At 46.4% G+C, this 26,179-nt stretch overlaps 1 protein-coding gene across 11 annotated transcripts in view; it reads left to right on the top strand.

Annotated features, from left to right (window-relative positions):
• LOC119955026 (chemokine-like protein TAFA-2) overlaps window positions 1-25,011 on the top strand; it is a 310,938-nt gene extending 285,927 nt beyond the window's left edge. For 7 of the 11 annotated variants that reach the window (XR_005458367.1, XR_005458370.1, XR_005458362.1 and 4 more), the window contains 2 exons: window positions 22,578-22,651; window positions 23,779-25,011. Coding sequence is in view for 1 of the 11 variants with exons in the window: in XM_038780830.1 (XP_038636758.1) it covers window positions 23,779-23,790 (12 nt within the window). In the remaining 10 variants the exon portion in view is untranslated. Of the gene's footprint in view, window positions 1-22,577; window positions 22,693-23,778 lie in introns of all 11 variants that reach the window. The other 4 variants (XR_005458371.1, XR_005458363.1, XR_005458365.1 and 1 more) reach the window with 2 other exon arrangements.
• Window positions 25,012-26,179: the final 1,168 nt, after the last annotated feature.

Here is a 26,179-nt window from a genome sequence, read left to right as displayed (position 1 = left end):
TATCCCCGCCTGTCACGCGGGAGATCGGGGTTCAATTCCCCGACGGGGATTGTATGCACATTTATTGTGCAGCACGGTAGCATTGTGGATAGCACAATTGCGTCACAGCTCCAGGGTCCCAGGTTCGATTCCGGCTTGGGTCACTCTCTGTGTGGAGTCTGCACATCCTCCCCGTGTGTGCGTGGGTTTTGTCCGGGTGCTCCGGTTTCTTCCCACAGTCCAAAGATGTACAGGTTAGGTGGATTGGCCATGCTAAATTGCCCGTAGTGTCCAAAATTGCCCTTAGTGTTGGGTGGGGTTACTGGGTTATGGGGATAGGGTGGAGGTGTTGACCTTGGGTTGGGTGCTCTTTCCAAGAGCCGGTGCAGACGCGATGGGCCGAATGGCCTCCTTCTGCACTGTAAATACTGAAGTCAGAGTCATAGAGTTTTCCAGCACAGAAAAGAGGCCCTTCAGCCCCCTCCCCGAGTCTATGCTGGCCATCAAACACCATTTATTCGCATCCCATTTTCCAGCACTTGGGCCGTAGCCCTGTGTGCTGTGGCACTTCAAGTGCTCTTCTAAATACTTCTTAAATGTTGTGAGGGTTCCCAGTCATGTGAGTAAATTCACACGTTGCATGCTCCCAGGATGCACAGGTCAGAGAATCAGCAGGATCGCCACCCTGTTTCTGTGGAGAGAATCAATGTTTCAAGTCCATTATAACTCTTCTTCGGAACTACGCCAAATCAGACTTGAAATGTTTTCTCTGTTTCTCTCTCCACAGAAGCTGCCAGACCTGCTGGGGTTTTTTCCAACACTTTCTGGCTTTATTTCAGATCTCCAGCATCCGCAGTATTTTGCTTCTACTCTATTTCTGACCTGTGACAGGCACAGCAGAGTAGGCAAATTCAGCCTGTACTATCTCCATATCTCAGTACAGCAACAGTTCACTCGATTGGTTCCTGGGATGAGAGGGTTGCCCTATGACGAAGGGCTGAGTAAGGATTCTCTGGAGTTTAGATGAATGAGAAGTGATCTTATGAACATACACAAGGTGCTTGATGGGGTGGCACTGAGAGGTTGCTTCCCTTGACTGGGAACTTCGAACACAGGGGCACAGTCTCGGGAGAAGGGGTGGATTATTTAAGACTGGAACGAGGAGAAATCTGTTCACTCTTCATGCTTGTCTATCCCAGAGCATTGTGGATGCTCTGGTTAGAGACAGGGTAAGTGAGTGGGCAAAAACTTGGCAGATGGGATATAATGTAGGTAAATGTTAAGTTATGCACTTTGGTAGGAGGAATAAAGAAGCTGAATATTATTTAAATGGAGAAAGTCTGCAGGAAACTATTGCACAGAGGGATTTGGGGGGCCCTCATGTATAAATCAACAAAAAAGCTAGCATGCACGTTCAGCAGGTAATAGAGAAAGCAAATGGAATGTCGTCCTTTATTCCAAACTAAACGGAGTCTAAAAATAGGGAAGTCTCATTAAAACTATACAAGGTAAGTGTTAGATATTAGAATGCCGTGAACAGTTTTGATCCTTTTATCTAAGGAAAGATAGACTGGCATTGAAGGCAGTCCAGAGAAGGTCCACTAGGTTGGGGATATGGATGGATATTCTTATGAGGAGAGGGCTGAGTAGGTTAGGCCTAGACACATTGGAGTTTAGAACAATGAGAATTCACCTTATTGAGATGTAGGATTCTCAAGGGGCTTGACAGGGTAGATGCTGAGATGCTGTTTCCACTTTTGGGAGAATCTAGGACCAGTGGGCATAATCTCAGAGTAAGGGGTTGCCCATTTAAGCAGAGATGAGGAGGAATTTCTTCTCTGAGAGGGTAATGAATCTGTGGAATTCTTTACCACAGAGGGCTGTGGAGGCTGGGTATTTAACTATGGTAAAGGCTAATCAGTTCGAGAATCAAGAGTTATAAGGCTTGAAAGTGGAATTGAGGATTATCAAATTAGATTAATCATGATCTCATTGAATGGTGGAGCAGACTCACTCGATGGACTGAATGACCGACTTCTGCTCCTAGGTCTTGTGGTCTATCATCAAACATATTTTGTTCCTTTAGGGAATTAAGGGACATGGGAGAAGTTGGGAAAGCTTACTTGAGGCAAAAGATGGGGCGTGGCGATACTGAATGGTGGAGCAAGGTTGAGGGGCTGTATGGTCCACTCCTGCTGCACTTTCCTATGTTATTATGTAAATGTACCCAGTGATTCTGGTTCAGGTCAGTTAAGTTTGTGCCGATTTCAGTTCAGCGATTCGCTTCAGTGGCTTGTTGTGAGTCGCTTTCGACTTTCACGAGGCATGTCTGGCTTTTAAACCGTAAATTGCTCATGACAATGGCTGTTTAACCTGTGGATGTAATCTTTAGACCAGATCAAACCTGCTTTCCAATATCCTTTGTGTAATTTTCACAGAAGAGCGTGCAATGCAGTCACCTCTGTGCCCCATCTCGCACAGACAATATCAGTGCCCAAATAGAACAGCTGAGGCAGTTTCTTTTTCTGTACTGTCTGCTATTCTCACTCGGCTAAATGCTTTACCTCAGCATTGGAACAGTCAAACAATCAAACTGTATTTCATGGTGCTTGACAAATGACCCTGTTTTCACATGCACTGTAAGCAACGGGCGTCACCTCAGGAATGACTGCATTCTCACCACTCAGCAGAAATCCTCTGTGGCATTTAAAAAAAAAACAAAATAGTGTACCCAATCATTTTTCCAATTAAGGGGCAATTTAGAGTGGCCAATCCACCTAGCTTGCACGTTTTTGGGTTGTGGGGGCGAAACCCACGCGAACACAGGGAGAATGTGCAAACTCCACACGGACAGTGACCCAGAGCCGGGTACGAACCTGGGACCTCAGCGCCGTGAGGCCGCTGTGCTAACCCACTGCGCCACCTCTGTGGCATTTTTGAGAAAATCAGGGCTCACGGAGTAATATTTTATTCACAAAACCCATTGCATGATAACTATCTGTATTGCTCCTCCAGAGAGCTAGCACTGGCACCTCGGACTGAATGGCCTCGTTCTGCCCTGTAACCATGCGTCAGGACTTTTTTCAAACAATGATGCGGAATTTAAAAATCTATAAAAATATAATTTCAAGATTATTTTTTTTTCGATTTTTGTCCTGAAATAATAATATACTCCCAATAAGTCACCAAATCTATTCCTAACTGCCTTAGTCCACAACTGAAAACACAGAAGTACTGACTTTACTACTTGGTGTGGTGTTGGGTGGGGGGGGGATGACGGTCATGGGAGGCTGTAGAATATTTCCTGGGCACAAGGCAAAGGGCAAGGAGGATAAAAGGGCAAGGAAACGGCACATGCCCTAATAGAGCCTGAAACAAAATGGAAATCGCAGGGCAGGTGGGTCAGCGTGAGGTGTGATATCCTCGCCAACCCATTTTGCCTCTCTACTGTGTATCCTGGTGATCCCTGACATTCACACGCTGAGGACCAATTTCAGATGAAAACATTAGAGGGTAGAAACTTTGACTTTGCTGTCTGTGGACAACACAATCAACACATTCAGGCTACTTTCTTCATTGTGTTGCTGTCAGATGTCACCCGTCAGAATAGTGGAAATCACATTTCCACTCGTTGGATTATATTCCCAGCTTTTTATGTACAGAGCGGCTGAGCGCCACATGCATGAAGCTGAGCCAGTAAAGGATAAAACTTGAACAAATATTTTCAAACGTTTCTAAGTTTTATTTACAGTGAAACCCCACCCTAATCTAACCACCATAGTTTTGGTCTGTTTCTATTTAAGTGACTTCCCAGTTAATGCTCATTACCTGCATGCAATTAAATACAATTCATTAATGCTGACTAAATATGTGTGCTATCATTAAGTCAGCCTACTTCCATCTCCTTATCTTTGCCTGACTCTGCCCTGCCATTACTCATCCCTGATGTGGACATCAACATTCTTCTTCATTCACCTGAGGAAGGAGCAGTGCTCCAAAAGCTAGTGTTTGAAACAAACCTGTTGGATTGGATTGGGTTGGATTTGTTTATTGTCACGTGTACCGAGGTACAGTGAAAAGTATTTTTCTGCAAGCAGCTCAACAGATCATTCAGTACATGGAAGAAAAGGGAATTAAACAAAATTCAAGAAAATACATGAGAATACATAATAGGGCAACACAAGATGTACAATGTAACTACATAAGCATTGGCATCGGTTGAAGCATTCCGGGTGTAGTGTTAATGAGGTCAGTCAATAAGAGGGTCATTTAGGAATCTGGTGACAGTGGGGAAGAAGCTGTTTTTGAGTCTGTTCGTGCGTGTTCTCAGACTTCTGAATCTCCTGTCCGATGGAAGAAGTTGGAAAAGTGAGTAAGCCGGGTGGGAGGGATCCTTGATTATGCTGCCCACTTTCCCCCGGCAGCGGGAGGTGTAGATGGAGTCCATGGATGGGAGGCAGGTTCGTGTGATGGACTGGGCGGTATTCACGACTCTCTGAAGTTCCTTGCGGTCCTGGGCTGAGCAGTTGCCATACTAGGCTGTGATGCAGCCCGATAGGATGCTTTCTATAGTACATCTGTAAAAGTTGGTAAGGGTTAATGTGGACATGCCGAATTTCCTTAGTTTCCTGAGGAAGTATAGGCGCTGTTGTACTTTCTTGGTGATAGCGTCGACGTGAGAGGACCAGGATAGATTTTTGGCGATGTGCACCCCTAGGAATCCGAAACTGCTAACCATCTCCACCTCGGCCTCGTTGATGCTGACAGGGGTGTGTACAGTACTTTGCTTCCTGAAGTCGATGACCAGCTCTTTAGTTTTGCTGGCATTGAGGAAGAGATTGTTTTCGTTACTCCACTCCACTAGGTTCTCTATCTCCCTCCTGTATTCGGACTCGTCGTTATTCGAGATCCGGCCCACTATGGTCGTACCGTCAGCAAACTTGTAGATGGAGTTGGAACCAAGTTTTGCCACGCAGTCGTGTGTGTACAGGGAGTAGAGTAGGGGGCTAAGTACGCAGCATTGCGGGGCACCGGTATTGAGGACTATTGTGGAGGAGGTGTTGGTGTTCATTCTTACTGACTGTGGTCTGTTGGTCAGAAAGTCAAGGATCCAGTTGCAGAGTGGAGAGCCAAGTCCTAGGTTTTGGAGCTTTGATATGAGCTTGGCTGGGATTATGGTGTTGAAGGCGGAGCTGTAGTCAATAAATAGGAGTCTGATGTAAGAGTCCTTGTTTTCGAGATGCTCTCGGGATGAGTGTAGGGCCAGGGAAATGGCGTCTGATGTGGAGCGGTTGCGACAGTATGCGAATTGAAGTGGGTCAAGGCGTTCCAGGAGTATGGAGGTGATGCGCTTCATGATCAGCCTCTCGAAGCACTTCATTACAACTGACGTCAGGGCTTTAACCTGGTGTTGTAAGACTTCTTACCTAACTCATCCCATAGAATCATAGAATCCATATAGTGCAGAAGGAGGTCATTCGGCTCATCCTGTCTGCACCGACCCTCCGAAAGAACACTTTACCCAAGTCCATACCCCTGTCCAGCTCACCCTATCCCTGTACAAATGTGAGGTAATGCATTTTGAAGGTCTAATGCAGGTTGGGAATATATAGTGAATGGCAGAACCCTCAAGAGTATTGAAAGTCAGAGCGGTTTAGGTGTACAGGTTCACAGGTCACTGAAAGGGGCAACACAGGTGGAGAAAGTAGTCAAGAAGGCATATGGCATGCTTGCCTTAATTGGCCAGGGCATTTAGTATAAGAATTGGCAAGTCATGTTGCAGCTGTTTAGAACCTTAGTTAGGCCACACTTGGAATATAGTGTTCAATTCTGGTCGCCACACTACCAGAAGGATTTGGAGGCTTTAGAGAGGGTGCAGAAGAGATTTACCAGGATGTTGCCTGGTATGGAGGGCATTAGCTATGAGGAGTGGTTGAATAAACTCGGTTTGTTCTCACTGGAACGACGGAGGTTGAGGGGTGACCTGACAGAGGTCTACAAAATGATGAGGGGCATAGACAGAGTGGATAGTCAGAGGCTTTTCCCCAGTGTAGAGGGGTCAATTACTAGGGGGCATAGGTTTAAGGTGTGAGGGGCAAGGTTTAGAGGAGATGTACGAGGCAATCTTTTACACAGAGGGCAGTGGGTGCCTGGAACTCGCTGCCGGAGGAGGTGGTGGAAGCAGGGACGATAGTGACATTTAAGGGGCATCTTGACAAATACATGAATAGGATGGGAATAGAGGGATACGGACCCAGGAAGTGTAGATGCTTTTAGTTTAGACAGGCAGCATGGTCGACATGGGTTTGGAGGGCCGAAGGGCCTGTTCCTGTGCTGTACATTTCTTTGTTCTTTGTTTTTGTAACCTAAACTGCACATCCCTGGGCAAGAAGGGGCAATTTAGCATGGCCAATCCAACTAACCGTTGGACTGTGAGAGGAAACCAGAGCACCAGGAGGAAACCCAGGCAGACACAGGGAGAATGTGAAACTCCACATAGACAGTCACCGAACGCTGGAATCGAACCTGGGTCCCTGGCGCTGTGAGACAACAATGCTAATGACTGTGCCATTGTGCTGCCATTATAAGCATCATTAGTGCCTTTGTTACCTCTAGACTGGACTATTTCAATACACCTCTCACCAGCCTTCCACGTTCGACCCTCCAACCTGACATTATCTGAAACTCTTGCTCATGTCGTACCATGTCCCGTACCAGCCTCCCTGAACAGGTGCCGGAATGTGGTGACTAGGGGCTTTTCACAGCGACTTCATTTGAAGCCTACTTGTGACAGTAAGCGATTTTCATTCAATGTTTCATTTTTTTCATTTTTTCATGTCCTAACTCCCACCAAATCCCATTCACTCCTTTGCTTGCTTTTCAATATTAGCTCTTAGGTAAGCAATTCTTCAACTTAAAATTCTCATCCTTGCTTTCAAATCCCTCCTTGGCCTTCTTCCTCCCTACCTCTGTCATCTCCTCCATCCCCACAACCCTTTGAGATTGCAGTGCTGATTGAATTCAGGCTTCCTGAACATCCCTGATGTTCATCCTTACACCATTGGCAGCCATGCCTTCAGATGCCAAGGCCTGAAGCTCTAGAATTCCATCCTTAAACCTCTGCATCGAATCTACATCTGTTTTTTCCTTGAAATTTCTCTTTAAAACCTATCTCCATGACCAAGCTTCGCTTTATGTGGCAGTGTCAAATTTTGTTTTGTAATGCCCCTGTCGAGCACCCTAGCTCTTTATTAATACAAGTTGATGTTGTTTACTGGGAGCCCACTGCGGAGATGAACACCAGAGGGGTTGGCATGCTGGAATTTGGGTTTTTTACCCTTCTCTGACCCAATGAGAAATCCTAAGTGCTACATTCAGAAGAGAAGACATCCCATTCACTAGTGGGAATAGTATTGCGATGGCTGTATCCTAAGAATGATTGAGAAAGCAGTAGCCACACAATCTATCCTATTTTTGCATTAGGATCAACATTACCTACCTACCCCTCCTTCCACCCCTTCCAGCGGAGCAGGAATTTAGGAAGTGCTGATGCACAGCCTACTTTTGTGTAAATAACCCACCTTCGTAATTTAGAATATTGGCTGCTGCTGACAGCCGATAGTTTCAACCTCACCTTCTCCAGCAGTATTTTGAGCCTTCAGAAACTTCAGGTTCAGACTTTCCTGAATAAAGACGCGAGCTAATTGAAAACTCTAAAATTGTTCAATTAAACATAATTATGCAAAAAAAAAACCAGTACAATTAAACTGGAGTCATTTGTTATTTTGCATCATGCCTCCAGCTCTATTGAGTGATATGCAACAGTACACAAGTCTCTGAATGGAAAACAGATTATAGATGTTCATAAATATTTTTATGTCATGTGAGACAACTTTATTACCGAAGACACTTTCAGATTGTGTATCATGTTACACCATTTGCATATTGCCATGGGAGCACTGTTCTTTCCTCCCAACTGTGGCACTTTGACTCCCCATCTTCAAAATGTTTTTAGTCAGGATGAAGTATGAACATCGTTTTGGCATTTCAACATGCAGTGAAATGAATTGTCACTCTTCAGTATGGAACCATAGTGAGGTTTAGGCTTTGTGCTTACTATCCACGTGTAATAAATTCAAATTGTATTATCAAATGAGAGAACCTTTAAGAAATTGGTGCTTATAAATGGGTGTGTGTATAAATATCAGTAGTGAGAGTGCCTTTAAGAAATGGATGTTTACTACTGCAGTGGTGTCAGAGAGTGGGTGGAGCTGGGCTGTCTGTCAGCTTTTTACTTTCGTTTTTGAGCAGGCTGCAGGGTGTGTTTTAGTTTCATTTTCAGTGTTGGCGTTGAAGCCAGACCAAGCAGGTGTACTGCTGTTCTCTCTGCCATCAAAAGACTATCTCTTGATCATTTGGTGAATTCAGAATTATAAATATTTTCAGTAGTGACTTTTACCTGATGTGCTTCTGATAAAGGTTTTGTTTTTAAGTTGTGTGGATGTTAAAAAGGAAAGCTTAAAGGTTTGCTTAGTGTTGTAATCTTTGGGGGTTGTATTTGAATTGATGGTTGCTAAAATGTTCACTGTATGTTTTAAAAAGGTTAACCTGAGTTCATAGAATAAACATTGTTTTCCTTTAAAAATACTTTTCCATTTCTGCTGTACCACACCTGTAGAGTGGGCCGTGTGCTTCCCATCCCACAATCTCGTAAAAGTTGTGGGTCAGGTGAACTCCATGATGAACTTTGGGGGGTTCTCTAAATCCCGGGCCATTATAGTATTCAAATTGACAAATTCAATCCTCTGAGTGTATTGAGGACTCATCGCTATCGTTTTAGTTCCATAAACTGCTTGATGACGAATCTACATTTCCTGCAATGTTTGATCCCCTAATTTAAAATAAAAATCTACCTGGCGATATGTTCTATTTTCAGCAGGAAAAGTGCTGCAAATTTTATTTTTCACTCCAAGGGTGTTTTCAAAATGGTGGTGACTCACCATAGTATTTCTTGAGTTGATCTACTCACTTAAGTTCTTGTGCATGATCTGCTCAGAATATATTGACCTCTGTCCGCTTGACAGAAGAGTTGAAACATAAAATGGTGCTGTGCTATAGGCCATTCAGTCCTTTGAATTTGTGATGAACCTTTTGAAGAGCAATCCAATTACTTCAATCTATCACCAGTAAGTTCCTCATATCTCTCCAATTTTCTCTCTTTCATGTATTTACCTAAGTTCCTTATATTGACCGCCCTATCATGAGTGCATTTCAAGGCTGACTACTGGGCCGGAATTCTCCATCGCAAGTTCGCCCACTACCGCTGCTAGTGAGGACAGAGAGTTTGGTGCTCACCGGAGAGTCCCACTGCCGTGAACGGACAGAAGATCCCGCTGCCGTGAATGGACGGAGGATTCCGCTGCCGTGAATGGACAGAAGATCCCGCTGCCGTGAACGGACAGAGGATTCCGCTGCCGTGAACGGACAGAAGATCCCGCTGCCGTGAACGGACAGAGGATCCTGCTGCCGTGGACGGACGGAGGATCCCGCTGCCGTGGATGGACGGAGGATCCGGCTGCCGTGAACGGACGGAGGATCCCGCTGCCATGAACGGACGGAGAATTCTGCCCTGATTGCGTCAAGAGGTTTTTCCTCATGATGCCGCTGGTCCTTTTGCCAGCCCCTTAAATATGTGTTCGCTCATTATTGACCCTTCAGCATTGGACACAGGTTATCTTTGTTTACTTACGTTTGTAAACACCTGTACTAAATCTCCTCTTTGCCTCCTCCGTTCTAAGTAGGAAAGGATTGTACCTGTTAGTGCTCAATTTGCCCAATTCTCATTTTGAATATTTTAGCTGAGTTAGTATTCACTGCTTGAGGCAGCAGATTTCTTTCCCTCTGATTAACAGGTAGTGGTTATGTTCCTAGACTAAAATCTATCAACCTAGACTCGTGCTCTACAGGGTGAACAAATCTGTGTGAAAGAACTAAGGGACACTTCGCCGAGAGCTTGGGAGTGGGGTGATGGTGAGATGTTGAGAAGGATGGGAGAGGTGCGTGGAGAGCGGGTGACGATAAGACTTTGATTGTGGTGGGGTTGGGTTGCTTCCTTGGGAGTGGGTGAGTTTCCGGTGAGGTGCTGACAATGTGGTGGTGTGTTTCTGTGTGTGTGTGTGTCGGGGGGAGGGGGGGGGGGGGGGGGGGGGGGGGGGGCGGCAGGGGAGGTGGCATGCAGCCACGTGATTCACTTTGATTCTGATACTGCCGCTTGGACCACTCAACAACTGCGTGCCAGGCTCAAACCGACACCATCAACACTGCCATGCCCGACGCAATCTCAGAATAAATACATGCAGTAGAAATCCTGGCCAGAAGGAATCCAGGACACACATCCCGGGAAGGCCTGACCTGGTATGCAGGACGAGAGGCCAAATTCAGGACATGCTGGTCACCAGGAGTTTAAATCCCATCGGGGCAGCTGCGGTGGGGTAGGGGAGCTGGGTGGGGACAGTTTAAATTCAGCGAATAAAGGCATGTGGACGAGAAAGCTCAATGGTGGCAATGAAACTACCCATTCGCTGGAGTTTTATAGACCTTCCCACCGCCGGGATTTTCAGTGTCCCGCCAGAGTCAATGGACTTTTAAATGGCTCGTTGGAATTAACAGCCCCAATACACCTTGACCGGGTGGTAAAGTTCTGCCTCAATTGTTCTGAAAACCCATCTGGTTTATTAATTCCCTTTCGGGGAAGAAAGATCTGCTGCATTTACCCATTTGCCACTCCAGACCCAAAGCAATGTGGTTAACTCTTACCTTGACATCTGAAATGGCCCAGCGAGCCGCTCAGTTGTCCTGACTCTGCTACGACCTTTACTGCGCATATTGCAGTGGCTCAAGAAGGGCGGCCCACCAGCACCTACTGAAAAGCAGTAAAAATTGGCCTCGGCAATGATGCCCACATCCCATAATCGAATAAAAACAATTACTGAAGGATGAGAAGGGGCATCTCCTGAAGAGTTTCAAATTGTATTCATGCCCATAGGAGTCCACATTAAAACAAACGGGGAGAAAAGAAAACCCAAATGAACTCATCAGAGGACCAGTCAGATCCTTAGGCCTGTTCAAGTTCAACCATGGCTGACCTGCAGTTCAGTTCTATTTTCCTGCCTGAGCAACATATTCTTTGATGCGTTTACCCAATAAAGATCCATCAATTCCTGTCTCAAAAGCTCCAATTGTCTCAGCGTCCGCAGGACCTTTGTGACAGATTTCCACTCCTCTGATTGTTCACTAACACAGTAATGGACCCATGGTACAAAAACAACAATCAATGGAGAAGCATGGCGTACAGAGATTATTCTGCTGCTCCCATTGAATCCTGTCCTGCTCATTGAAATATAATTGAACAGCAATAATAAATGCCTGGTCATTAGTGTAGCTATAACTGAAGATAGGCAGCATGATTGAAGGACAGGATACGTAATTACAGCCCACTGTACTCCTGCGCATCCATTTTTATTGAAGTCTTGCATAAGCTTTAAAAGCCGGGATAAATTAGGCAGGGAAAACATTATAAAAGTGTAAATGTGCTGAAGTTGATCAGAAGGAAGAGTGGGCACATACGGCTAAGCAGGCCATTGCAATCAACAGCTTTTATATAACCACATTGTTGGAGTACGATGGCCACACTAAATCATCCTGTAGCAATAGATCTGACTGCAAGCTGACTGCACAGGTTTCCAGGTAATCCAGCTCTTCAGACAGCAGTAGTGTTTCTGATGTAGTTTTGATGAAGGAGAGCAGAGCCATGCCAAAGGTATTTGAGGCCATTGTGTTTTACATGGAATTTTTAAAGTATGAATGTCGGTTCCCCGGTTCGTGAATCAATAAATCTCCAGTTCAATTATGTACTGTAGGCGTCATTATAAAGCATACTAGCAATTTAATGCAGGGACACTCAACCTGTGTTAGTAAGTGCACAAAGGCTGAGATTATGCTGTGGGTGGATGAAAGGATATTTTGTGATTTTAGTTGCTCCATCCAGTGGTAGCTGTGCCATCAGCTATTGGGGCCCAGGTTCTGGAATTTCCTCCCGAAGTCTTTCTGACTCGATCCCTCTTTCCCCTCCTTATAACCTTCCACCCTCCTTTTGCTTTTAATATCTCCTTATGTGTCTCAGTATCAAATTTTGTTCAAATCTTGAAGCTTTGGAAGATTTCACTCTGTTAAAGGCTCTATATAAATGTAAGTTCTTGACACCACACACTGATAGGGTAGGAAGTCAACAATTAATGCAAGACTCCTCTTCTATTTAAACAAACATAATGGCCGGGATTCTCCTTTCCGGGTGCTAAGTCCCCACGCCGGCGGGAAAACTGGCGGCGGGAAAACCACTCCGGCGTCAATGGGCCCTCAAGGTGAGGAATTCTCCACCCACCTCCACTTTCTCGGGGGTAGGTGGATGCCGGAGGGGTTGGCGCCGCTCTAGCCGACGCCGAAGGGACTGCGAGAGTTTGCGCATGCGCCAAGGGGCCAGCATGATCTTGCGCAAGCATGGAACCACTGGCGTGTATTGGCGCATGTGCGGGAAGTTCTCTCCCCACAAACTACTCGGTCAACACGGCGCCGGTCGGGAGCCATTGAACTAGGCCCCCGTGGCGATTCACCGAGTGCAGCTGGCAGAGTTCCCGACGGCGTGGTTCTCTCATGATGCCACCCGGCGGGAACTCGGCTCGGCGGCTGCGGACTCAGTCCGCGACTGCCCTGGTGGGGGGGGGGGGGGGGGGGGGGGGGGGGGGGGGGGCAGGTGGATCATTCACAGGGCAGGAGGGGGGCTCCAGGAGGGCCAGGCTACCGATCGGCTGCCACCGATACACTAGCATGCGCGATCTGGGGGGGGGGCAGCCTAATTTATTTTCCGGTTCGCGGTGTGGGTCGGTCATGTTGCGCGGGGCTGCCAACAAAGGCCGCCGCCATGTGCATGCGCGGACCCCCCCCAATCAGAAGTGCAGGGCTCCGTATCAGCAGTCGGAGCTGTGAGGACTACTCCAGGGCCCCCTGCAAATCGGAGAATCAGCATGGACTTTCTCCAGGTAAGTCCAGAATGAGTTTTTTCGAGGGCCCCATTATTGGAGAATTCCGTCCAAGATTTGTCCAGTGAATGACAGAATAAGGAACAACCGTGGGCGGGATTCACCCCTACCCGGCGGGGCGGGGGGTCCCGACGGGACGGTGGCGTGAACCACTCTGGCGTCGAGCCCCCCCAAAGGGGCGGAATCCTCTGCACCTTCAGGGGCTAGGCCCGCCCCGAAGTGGTTGGCGCCCCGCCAGCCGGTGGGAAAGGGGCTTGACGCCACTTGGCGCCGAAAGGCCTCCGCCGGCCCGCGCAAGTTGGCGCATACGCGGGGGTGCCAGCGTGTACTGGCGTCATCCCCGCGCATGCACAGAGGGATTTGCTTCCGCACCGGGAATGGCAGTGGACCACGGCACAGGCCCGCCCGCGGATCGGTGGGCACCGATTGTGGGCCAGGCCAACGTGGGGGAACCTCCTGGGGCCAGATCCCCCCGCGTCCCCACAAGAACCCCAGAGGCCGCCTGCGCCGTCAGGTTCTGCCGGTAAGGGACCTACTCCAATTTACGCCGGCATGACCGGCAACAGACGGGCGGGACTTCGGCCCATCACGGGCTGGAGATTTCGGGGAGCCCCGGCGCCCATTGAGTCGTGCCGGACCCCGCCGTTCTCCGAGGTGGGTGGCACGACTCACGCCGGGCCGGTTTTTGGGGGGCAGGAGAATTAGGAGGGCGGCGGGGGCGGGATTCACGCTGCCCCCTGGCGATTCGCCCACCTGGCGGGTGGTCAGAGAATCCTGCCCCGTGTCCGAAAGCAAAGATTAGAACATAGAACATAGAACAGGGGGCAGGATTGTCCCCTACCTGTCGGGGTGGGCAGTACCGGCGGAGAGGAGTGCCGTGAACCGCTACGGTGTTGGGCCACCCGGAAGGTGCGGAATCCTCCGCCCATTCAGGGTCTAAGCCGGCGCTGGCGGGGTTGGCGCTGTGCCAACCGGTGCCACGCCAACCAGCGCCGAATGGCCTCTGCCGGCCGGTGTGAGTTGGCGCATGCATGGGAGAGCCAGCGTGTGCTGGCATCACCCCAGCACATGTGCCGGGTGGGGGGGGGTTCTGGCGCGGAGGGAAAGTATGTCCCCATGGCACAGACCCGCCCGCGGATCGGTGGTCCCTGATCGCGGGCCAGGCCGCCGTGTGGGAACCCCCAGGTCCGGATCCCCCCCCCTACGAGGACTCTGCAGGCTGACCATAGAGCTAGGTCCCGCTGGTACGGACCTGGTTTGATTTACGCTGGCGGGACAGGCCGAAAACGGGCTGCCGCTCGGCCCATTGTGGGCCGGGGAATCGCCGGGGTGGGGGGGGGGCGGCGGCTGCTGCCAGTGGCCGCCAACAAACGTGGCGCGATTCCCGCCCCCGCCAAAACCCCAGTGCTGGAGAATTCAGCAGTCGGCGGCGGAGCGGGATTCACGCCGGCCCTCCGGCAATTCCCTGACCCGCAGGGGGCGCGGAGGATCCCGCCCATGAAAAGCAAGATTAAGACTGGTACATGCAAATCAAAGAACAGAAACAAAATGGGGGCAGAGTTTATGGTTTGAAATTGTTGAACAGTGTTCGTCCAGATAGCTGTAAAGTGTCTAATTGGAAGATGAGCTGCTGTTCGTCGAACTTGTATTGAGCCTCACTGGAATATTGCAGCAGGCCAAGGGCAGAGATGTCAACTTGAGAACATCTGGCAATCCACTGAAAGTTGAGTCATGTTTGCGGACTGACTGGTGATGTTCCACACAGCGGTCACCCAATCTGTGTTTGGTCCACTCAGTGTAGAGGAGACTGCATTTTGAGCAGCGAATATAATATACTACATTGTAAGTTGTGCATGTAAACCACTGCCTCACCTGCAAGGAATGGTCGGTGTCTTAGGCAGTGAAGCAAGAGGACATAAAAGGGCAGGTGTTTACTCTCCTGCTTTGTATGGGAAGGTGCTGAGGTCTTAGGAGTGATTGAGGAATGGACCAAAGTGTCATAGAAGGAATGGTCCCTTTCGAATGGTGACAGCTGAGGTGTGGGGAAGACGTGTTTAGTGATGGTATCACGATAGAGGGTGTCAGGTTTGCTCGGGTGAAAGGTGATCACAAAGGGAACCCTATCGCGATTGTGGGAATTATTTGAGAGATGTTACAGGAATACTTTATTCTGGGGAAACGAAAAATGGTGAGGTGGGGTACTGGAAAGTACAGGAATAAAAACAGAAAATGCCGGAAAAACTCAGCAGATCTGACAGCATCTGTGGAGAGGGAAACAGAATTAACGTTTTGTGTCTGGATGGCTTCTTCTACTGAAGTGGGGTAGAAGGATTTTATACTGTTGATGAGTGGGGCTGATGTGAAGCAAAATAGGTCACAGATAAGTGGAAGAGATTTGACAAAGATGTCATGGCCACAAGACAAGGGGAGTCTTTGGCATTCAATCTTACATTATAGGAAGTGTCACTACATGTCACCATGTGGAAAATGTGGGGATATGATCAGCTTCTGTAACACTGGCGCAAGCTCAGAAATGACCACATGCTGTGGATCTCACCCCCACAACTCAAAGATGTGCAGGGTAGGTGAATTAACCATGCTAAATTGACCCTTAATTGGAAAGAAAAATGAATTATCCTAGAATCATAGAATCATATTTGAAATTTATTAAAAGAAAGAACTGAGAACATGGAGTTTATTGTTGGTCCGGTGATTCTGCTGAAGTACATTTCATGAAATAAAAAATTAAAATATGAATCATGCTCCATACAATAAGCCATAAGTTTAAAAAGGAGGGAGCGACCAGACTGAAGTGAAAATATTCTTCAGGTGAGCTGCTTCTATGCAGAGACTGGTTGAAAGCTTATTGAACAAAAGGGCATGGATACCAGTTAATGTCTCGAGTCTCCATGACTCTTCTTCAGGAAAGTGGACGTGCCTTAATCTCCCTTTCTTTCAGTGCATTTAGCACAGGCTCATGCCCATTCTGCCTCATCAAACTGACATCTTGTACACTTCATGGGTCTGGGTTTAGGCAACCACTGTCTCATCATGTGGATGCACAAAACATGCACAAAGTAATGTGCCACTTTGAAATATGTTGATCAGTATTTTGTCTCACAATGCCTTCGTTAGGGACTCTTGTTCTTTCATGGACCAGGATTTTCTGGCCCCCTCGTGGCATGTTTTTCGTCAATGGAGGTGTCCTGCATTGACTGCCAATCAGATCTTCGGTCTCGCCGAGATCCATGGCATTTTGTATGGCTCATCCACCCTACCACCGGGGAACCTACTGCAGCGGTCACCTTTGGTGGGACCAGACGATCTGGCAGGAAGGGACAGAATATCCCACCCGTGGTCTTTGTTCATGAGTAAAAATCAGAAAATAAATTAATTCAGGGATAGAAATAGGTATGCTTGAATAACAGCACTGGCTCTTGGGCTCGGGCAGGAGACTAGATCTGGAGCTGACAATGATAAGATTCATAGTGTATTGCAGAGTTTGTTAAGATATAATTGTTACAGTTAATAGATATAGGGCAGGATTCTCCGACCCCCCGCCGGGTCGGAGAATCGCTGGGGTGCAGCGTGAATCCCTCCCCCGCCGTCTGCCGAGTTTTCCGGCGCCGGGGATTTGGCGGCGACGGGAATCGCGCCACGTTGGTCAGTGGCTGCTAGCAGCGGCCCCCCCGCTGATTCTCTGGCCCGCGAGGGGCCGAGTGGCCGCCCGTTGTCGGCCGGTCCCGCCGGCGTGTGCTACGACAGGTACTAACCGGAGGGACCTGGCTCCGCGGGCAACCTCCGGGGTCCTCGGGGGGGGGCGCAGGGGGATCTGGCCCCGGGGGTGCCCCCATGGTGGCCTGGCCTGCAATCCGGGCCCACCGATCCGCGGGCAGGCCTGTGCCCTGGGGGCACTCTATTCATCCAGGCCAGCTGCTGTAACAGTCCGAGATGGCCGGCGAAGAGATGAACCCTCCCTGCACATGCGCTGGGATTATGCCAGCACACGCTGACGCTCCTGCGCATATGCCAACTCGCACCGGCCGGCGGAGGCCCTTCGGCGCCGGTTGGCACGGTGCAAGCCCCTTCCGCGCCGGCGTGGCGCAAACCACTCCGGAGGATTCCGCACCTTTGGGGCGGCCCGACGTCGGAGTGATTCATGCCACTCCTTGGCGCCGGAGTGGCCCGCCCGGCCGGCTCGCGGAGAATCCTGCCCATAGTGTTAGTGAGTGTAGTTTAATTCTTACATGTTTGTTTGCTATTCAGAATAAGTGTCAAACTCAAATTTAGTAGTGTTAATAAAATTAGTTTAGTTCTTCAAAGGAGCTTTGTGTATCTTTGTGATCACTACGCCTTCCATCCTGGAAACCCCTCACAAAAATCACCACAGAATGTACAAGAGGCCAGAATTAGAGGAGCACAGAAATCTTGGGAGGGGTGTGGGGCTGGAGCTGATTACAGTGATGGGGAGAGGCTTGACCTGGGCCCACAAGTACAACAGTGATAGGGGAATGGGGACTTGGTGTGAGTTAAGCCACTAGAAGCTCAAGGTTACGGAGGGTAGAAAGTGGGAGACCAGTGCATTAGGATTGTTGTGTCTCGAGGTAAAAAAGCCGTGGACAAGAGCCACAGAGTGGCTTTGAGACAAGACGTCTAGCAACCTGAGCAGCTCCCAGTCAGATTCTCTTCCAAGAAGCTGTTTCCGTCGGATCTGTGTAGTGGAAATAAATTATTGACCAGAAGTCGGGGTATAACCTCACTTGCACTTTGTTCTCTGTGCTGTCTGCCTTTCACAACATCCTGTAAAATCAATAACCTATATGACAGTTCAAATAAATGACATCAGTGGTCATGTAATTGAAGACTAGATAGTGCATCAGTTGTACGCTGTCAAGTCTTTTTAGTTAAGATTGCATTCTGTCGTCCTTTAATCTCTCACCATAGCTTTGCAAAAACACAAATGTAGCTTCCTCATCAGGAGTTCCGTTATATTCTATCCTGCCAAATTTTATTTAATATAAAACTAATAACACCAAGCTTTGCTGTTAGGATGTATCTTTTTCCACTTACAGAAGAGCTTAATCATTCCGATAGATTTAATTCAGCTTTGTACAAGTCTGTTCCCAGATGGCAGCTCATCAGGCTGCTGTACAAACTTAGAATGATTCTTTATAGTAACTACATTCAGGAATAATAACTAACATTTTATTTGCTATGTAATCCTCATACAGCCTTGTGGTCCACTGAGTACATGTTTCAGAAGCCGATTAGGTGAAAATGCATGAGGTGAACGGAATAAATGGCAGTTCTACAAAATATCCGTACAATCAGGTTGTCCAGGCTGGCTAGGGTACCCCACCGATAGGTGCCGCCAGTGCACTTTATCGGTTATTTTAAGTTCTCAACTTTAACCAAAAAAAACCTCCACTCAACTTTGGCCTTATCAAGATGCCAGTGCTGAAGATCAGAACATTTCCACACTCTAAGTGAAGGAATTACACATGTTTAGGTCAAGTGTAGCCTGGTTCTTAATAATGCAACATGGATTTGCCTCTGCCTTAACCTCAACCTCAACACCCAATTCCTGTCACACACTACTGCATCATTTCTTTTCCTATGCCGCCCATCTTAGTTGATTCTATGGAGTGAGACCGATAATTTAGCAGTGGTTCAAAACTCCGCTACTCATCGTGCACCGAGATTCCTTCACCAGTCACGCCTTCAGCTTGCCGATCAACACTGCCACTGGATCTGGCAACACGTCAACTTTAAAATTCTCATCCTCGTTATTAAATCTCTCCATGGCCTCATCCCTCCTTATCTCTGCAACTCCCTCTGACCATAGAAACATTTGAGATTTTTATGCTCCTCCAATTCCAGCCCCTCATCCTTGATTTTTGTTGCTCTGCTACTGGTGGACTTGCCTTCATCAGTCTAGACCCTGAGCTCTAAAACATTTTCCCTAGAGCCCTCTACCTTGCTACCTCTTGCTGTTCCTTTAAGATCCTCCTTTCAACCTATCTTATCTGTCCTCATATCTTTTTCGTAGCTCAATGTCAAATTGGCAATGCTCCTGCGAAGCATCTCGGGTTGTTTTACTACCTGAGAGGCGTGATAGAAATGTAAACTGTCAATGTTGGAGTCACTGAGGCCAAATCGGAGCCAGCTTTTGACAATGAGACCACTGGCCACTATAACTGGGTTGAGACCAAACAATCAAGCTTATTGTAGCACACCCTTACCATAATTCATTTTTGGCAGCTCAGGGATGGAGTAATCAAGATTTAAGTGCTCTGGAATAATGTTCATGATTTAAGGCGGGTGCAACAATGGAAAACACTCAGAATTGATTCAAAATCACCCAAAACCACCCCTTAAAACCAACCCCTTTCGGAAAAGCACCTCTGATTGCACCAGTATGACAGCTTGAAGACAGATGGTATTTTGAAAAGTGTCATTCGAAGCTGTTATGAACCTCAACCTCAACTGCATAAAGCAGTATATAATATGATTGGAAGATTTTAATTCCCCTGGACCATACAATGCCAAGTTTGCATTATTTAAAAAAATCTAGGTCCCTTGTATCTTTTAAACTGAGAACTTGAGCCAGAGTCCCAAGTCTATATTGCACCCATCTCATCCCTAAAATGTGCCAGGAAGCAATTGGTTTGGTTTGCTTCATCGTTGTCCTTTCTCACTATACCAAAGGACCGTGCTTTGCCTTGCCCCATTTCTGCTTCTGTTGGCTTTAGATTTCAAAAATAATGTTTTAGAGTACCCAATTATTTTTTCTCTAATTAAGGGGCAATTTTTTTTAGTGTGGCCAGTTCACTTATGCTGCATATCTTTCTGGGTTGTGGTGATGAGATCCACACAGACATGGGGAGAATGTGCAAACACCACACGGACAGTGACCCGGGGCCGGGATTGAACTGGATCCTTGGCGCTGTGAGGCAGCAGAGCTAACCACTGTGTTGCCGTTGCTGTAAAGCCTCCTATTGGCTTTAGATGAGATCAGAAACTCAATATGTTGGAGCTTGGGGAAGAAACGTTAACTCCTTGCTCCTTGGCTATTCTTTACCACACAAACCACCTCCATTGCCAGAACAATAGTAGTGACATCTATTGGCCAGTGACGGCACTTCCTCGACAAAATAGATCATTGCTCTTAACTAAACCTTTTTAAAAATTGAAAATACAATCTTAATGTTCTGTTTTGAAGGGTTTTTTGCCATTTTTGGTGTAATTCCTTCCCCATGTATCAATAGCAACATTTCTATTCTTTCCTTGAAGTTGGATTTATTAACACCAACCATGGCTACTTTCAATTAGTTCTTGGGTTCTGATTGGTTATTTCTAGCTACTTTGAATTTTCAAATAAAACTCTGTATTTTGATTGATCAGATTATATTGAATATTTGCAAACATTTGGTCAAAAAGTCAATAAAGATTATTTTTGAGCATTTTTTTAATAGCTACTCTGCAACGTAAAAAATTGGTTATTTTTTTGGAAGCGGCTACAAATTGCTGAGCAAAGCACCAGAGGAACAATTCTCAGATTTTCAAATCATTGCAACTTAAAACTGCTGATGCAGTTCTCACTGAGCACAAACTGTCCCAGGTTTCACTTCTGGCTTCAAAACAGCTTTGTCTCAGAGATAAGAGACTTTGGGGGTGAAATTCATCCCAGCTTATAATAGTGTGCTGCACATAATCGCGAATTGGCAGCTCTGTTAAACATCGAGCCCAATTTTCTTTTCTCTTCGATGTCAACGGGAGCTGAACAATGAGATTCATTACCTCCCATTTTGAGCTGCCTCCCAAGGCAATCCCCTTTGTCTTTTTATTTCTGCTTCTAAATTTGACCTAACTGAGGCTCCAGTCCACCGTTAGTGCTTATTATATATTGGCTGGAATCCTAGAAACTGCTGCTGGCTTTATTAGGAGATGGATGCTTGATGCAATTGTGTTGCATTCTGTCTCAAATCTGCACTCTTTTTGTGCTGCTGTGCCCTGCTTATTTTAGCGAACGGTGCCCCTCCTAATTAAAGCCTATTGTAGGCCGGAGATCTGTGAAGAGGGAGGGAATTTGGCTCTGCGGGTTAAGTTCCAAATGAAATCTCAACTGCAGTTTAGTAGACCCATGGGAGGTGGGTGTCCGATCATGTTGGATCTCAGGAAGATGGGCTCTTATATCTCTGGACGGTGCTGACTTCTGTTTGGAGCTTTCATCACAGCTGCTGCTATTGTAACACCATTCGGCATTCACTACACACACACACACACACACGCACACACATGCGCTGCCATTAATACACATGCACACTTACTAAAAGCAGATTATGAAAGCCATGGAGAGATCATTAGCAGCCTTTTGTCACCAGATCATGATGTCACACTGCATGCAATTGACTGGAATTATGTAGCATTTACTGTGGGGAACAGCCTCATGAAGCAGTCTCAGAGATGGCTTCCAGCGCTGCAGTTGTCCAAAGCAACCAGCTTTCATTGGGTGGTAAAAAGAATGAAAACATTAAAGATGGTGGCATTCAGAATACTGAAATAAAAAACACAGATGATCAGATCAGTCAGGATTTGCCATAATTTTCTGATTCTGTTGCATGGTGGGTGGCTCGATCAGCAGTTGGATCGACATGCATATTTGCTGCTGGTAAGTATTTCACTCAGGGACTCTGCCCTTCCAAAGAGTCAGTGAAGATCTTTGCTGAGAAAATGGCATTGGGGCATTAGCTGGTCTAGTCTGCTGGTGGTCTTTCCTCCCAGCTCTATTGGAGGCTGAGGTAGGTCCCTCTGATGGAGACCTCAGTGGTGTATGTTTCCTAACATGTCCCTCAGCTTTTAGATATAAAATGCCTGCCATATCATTGGACTTGCCAAGCTTCTGGTGCTGGCTTGGTATCCAAGACACCGTTAAGAACAACCCGGAAAAATATTGCCGGGGCAGTAAATAAAAAATCTTTTCATACGAAAAATATCTTTGAATGCTTTTGCTTACTAGTGATCAAATGTTTGGACACGGGGGTGGGTAGGGTGGGCAGTAGGAGAAAAATTTGTTTTGACTGAGTCTAGCACATTCCAGTTGGGTGATGAAGAGTCTCTTTGATTTCCAATTGGTTCTGGGGAGGCGTGGGTGGACTTGTCAAGCAATCAATGGCAGGTGTGTGGGGCAGTTGGAGGCAGGAGGTCATGTGATGACACCTCCAAGATTTGGCCAACCAGGGTTGACAATCCTGCCCACCAGGGAACACTGCTGTCACCCGTTGGGGGATTAAAGCCCCCCACGTGAAGGGGATATACGTACCACTCATTTTGGGGGTTTTGTTGTTTGTCACCAGAGTGCAGAATAAGTATTAACATAAATTTGAAAAAGAATGGGCCTGCAGAATCAATAGTTAAAGAAAATATATTTGAAAAATACAATCTCCTAATTAAAGACAAGAAGCTGTCCTGTGTTGACATTTATAGTCTCCCTGTGTATTTTAGCCAGCAGTGTGACATCATCATCTGGTGACAAAGACAGCTGTCGATCTCTCCAAAGCAGTAAATGGCTGTCCTCAGTAAGTGGAAACATTCACTTCGGTGCTTCCTTCGTGTACAGGTAAAATGATTTTTAAAAAAAATTAAAGTCTGGGTCAAAATATTGGAAGGATGTTTCCTGAATTTAAAAAAAACCACCAAACTCTAGCTGCTGTGATGAGGCACTACCGACCCAGAGGCCACGGGCTACAGCTCACGATAGCGGGTTGCAGGATTGAATTCATTAAATCTAGTCATTTGTGGTCTGGTGCCAGAATTTTTAAAATGATGATGGAGGCTGTCAAATTGCTTTAAAACCCCAACTGCTTCACTCATATCCTTCCCAAGTGGGTAGCAACCACTCCCACTGACCTGGCCTGCACGTGACTCCAGCCACATTATTATGTTTTATTTTTATTTCACAGCAAAACCACTTACTTGTAAAATATAAAATTGCTGTGCTAAAGATGATCACTCCTGGCCCTTCACGATCAGGCAGCAGAGTCTTCCTTGTGCTTATAATATTTATTTTTTCCTGGTTTACTTCCTTTGAACGTAGTGGGCCTGCAGGTTTGAAAAGGATTGTTCTTTAATACCTATACCCTCCGAGATGATAAACTCAAATTGGAGAATAAAAAAACATATATTATCAGCAGCAAATTCTTCAGGATGTCGATTTGAAATATATCTGCAGTCTCTGAGACTCCACAGTGCTCACCTGTATGTCCCACAGGCACTTCAACTGATTTGTGGCTGCAGTGTGGACATCCCAATCTTAAGAGGCTAAATAGTCATCAATGAGATGTAGCTAATATTGTCTCAGCTTATGCATCCGCATTTTGCTCTCTTTGGATACTGAAAATGACTTTTTCCCCCAGTCTGTCAGAATTACTTATTGGCAACTGTAAACCACACAACCATCCTGCAATCAGTCTTAATGGAAACTCCATATATAACCATCAGTAATAAGGAGTTGATTTGGTGTATAATCACACATTATCAAGTGTTTAACGATAGCACTCGCCCAAAAAGATGTAAAGAAAAATGCAAGACAAGAAACGAATATGTACTAAGTTTCTTTTACTTTAGTTGTAAAACTGTTTTGGGGTTCTATAGATTATTGACTGACAAATTCGTCTGACTTACTTTGCTGTTTTTTTCTTCCTAGGTGACACGATAGTTGATGAGAAAGGACAGGCTACTTTTCGAAGACACCTTCGCTCAAATGTTGGGCCCTTTCCTTCAACCATCACCTGCCATAGGTTCCCACAGTGACTGCTCCATCCTGGGACACTTTCGCTCGAGCTCAGACAAGGACTCAAAGCGTGTGAGGAAGAAAATTCAGAGTTTAAGAGGTCACGAGAGTTCCGGGATCTGACGACATATGGATTTTGCCAGTCTGTCATTTCTTAATGGGATGTATATAGGAGCAGGAAACTGTGACCGGTATCTGTTGAGCTTTGCTGGCCAGTTCCAGAATGTTACTCACAAGAAGAGCACCAACCATCTCGGATTCATCGCTGCAATCGTGATGTTCTAGGACATATCTGAGTGGATGGTTGGTATTTTTGTAAAAGAGCAAGAGATGGGATTTCCTGAACCAGTGAGGTGAAATAGAGTTGTCCTAAAGTTCATCACCACCAGACTCTTTGCTCTTGCACTTTCCAGTGACAATTTTTTTTCCAAGCACAGCCTCCTGGCTGGGTGCAAGTCAAAACATTCTCATCAATATTTGAAATTTCAAAAGGTGGAGACACAGTTTCCTTTTGTTATAGAAATAAATACATTATGGTAAATGTGTATAAACAGTCTGCTTTTGACAGTAAATGCTTATCCGTATACATAAATCATATGAAAGTTATTGCAGGAATCTCTGACGCAACTGTACTGCTGGCGCTCTTTGGCAATTAAACAAATACAAACTATTTTAATAACTTCAGTGAAATGTGCGCCCTATCAGAATACCTAAATAACTCTTTTTCTTTGGTTGAAATTGTTACATGGAAAAACAAGTCTGAATGTGTTAGAATCTTTTTACATGACCAAAATAATATTCACAACACACAACACACTTGTTGTAACATGAGTTCTGCTTGTATGCCAGTTACTTAGCAGTTATGTTTATCATTGTAGCCGCATCTTTATTTGGAATATTTGGCGTTATGATTTTGATGTGACTAAATCCTCACAAATATTATTTAACGATAACGATTTTGGTGTACTCTACATAGCAGCAGGAGATTCAACACCCAAAAGGCAGGCAGATGTGAAGCAGATGTTTACCTCATTGATGCTGTAAAATGTAGCAGAATTTCTGAAACTTTTTTTTCGTTTTGTTTCTGGACTTGTGTAAATCTTTGTTTTCAATGTAAACAGTAAATAAAATTCAAGTAGCAAAGAAGCAGATAATTTTGATCTTCAATAACAGTGTCACTCAAAAAGAAAGACGGGACACGGAAATTACAATTATGCCTATACTCCAGTTGCTTTTTATATTTTTTATTGACCGCGCCTATTTTCTATCACTTGACGATTAACATCATCTTGAAATTAGGGAGGCTGTGAGGAGGAACTTTTTATGCTTTTAGGGGGCACAGTAGCACAGTGGTTAGCACAGCAGCTTCACAGCGCCAGGGTCCCAGGTTCGATTGACGGCATGGGTCACTATCAGTGCGGAGTTTGCACTTTCTCCCCGTGTCTGCGTGGGTTTTCTCCGGGTGCTCCGGATTCCTCCCACAGTCCAAAGGTGTGCATGTTAGGTGGATTGGCCATGCTGACTTGCTCTTGGTGTCCAAAAAAGGGTTAGGTGGGGTTATGGGGTTACCAGGATAGGGTGGAGGTGTAGGCTTAGGTAGGGTGCACTTTCCAAGGGCTGGGGCAAACTCGATGGGCCAAATGGCCCCCTTCTGCACTGTAAATTCTATGATTCTATGCAGCGGATAGTAGTGATCTTAGACTTACTAGCTGGGATTGCCTGATTACTCTACAGAGAGGTTGTATAAACTTCATGGCCTGAATGGTGTAATAACTCTATTAAATCATTTTACTGGGTTACGGGAATATGTGGGCTTGGTTAGGGTGCACTTTCCAAGAGCCGGTACAGGCTTGATGGGCCGAATGGCCTCCTTCTGTACTGTAAATTCTATGATCTATGATCATCCCCATATAAATAGGTTGCTGTTTATCAGGCATTTTGGCACATTGGTAACACCCCTATGCCTCGGCTAGAAGCTCTGACTTCAAGTCCTACTGCGGACCCAACTCAGGCCACAGAAAGTGTGTTCAGAACGTGACCAAACAGATTGATCATCAGCCTGTAAATCTTTCCAGTATGCCAGACGGCAGGTGGTAAGAGTGGGAAAGTTTCCTGGGCAGCCACACTGCAGAAGGCAACGGCAAACTATTACAGTACTTCACCGAGCATCATTATGGACCAATCGAATGGAAGTCCAGGTTGCCAGCACCTTCTTCGGGCATGGTACAGGAAGGAAGTGTTAAACACCTTGGGGTGTATGTGCAAGAGCGATCACCAGATAGTTATTGAATTGTGGGTTCAAATTACCTGAAAG

The sequence above is a fragment of the Scyliorhinus canicula genome, chromosome 20 (assembly GCF_902713615.1).
Source record: "Scyliorhinus canicula chromosome 20, sScyCan1.1, whole genome shotgun sequence".
Classification (NCBI taxonomy): Eukaryota; Metazoa; Chordata; class Chondrichthyes; order Carcharhiniformes; family Scyliorhinidae; genus Scyliorhinus; species Scyliorhinus canicula.
This window is presented reverse-complemented; position numbering and strand designations above follow the sequence as displayed.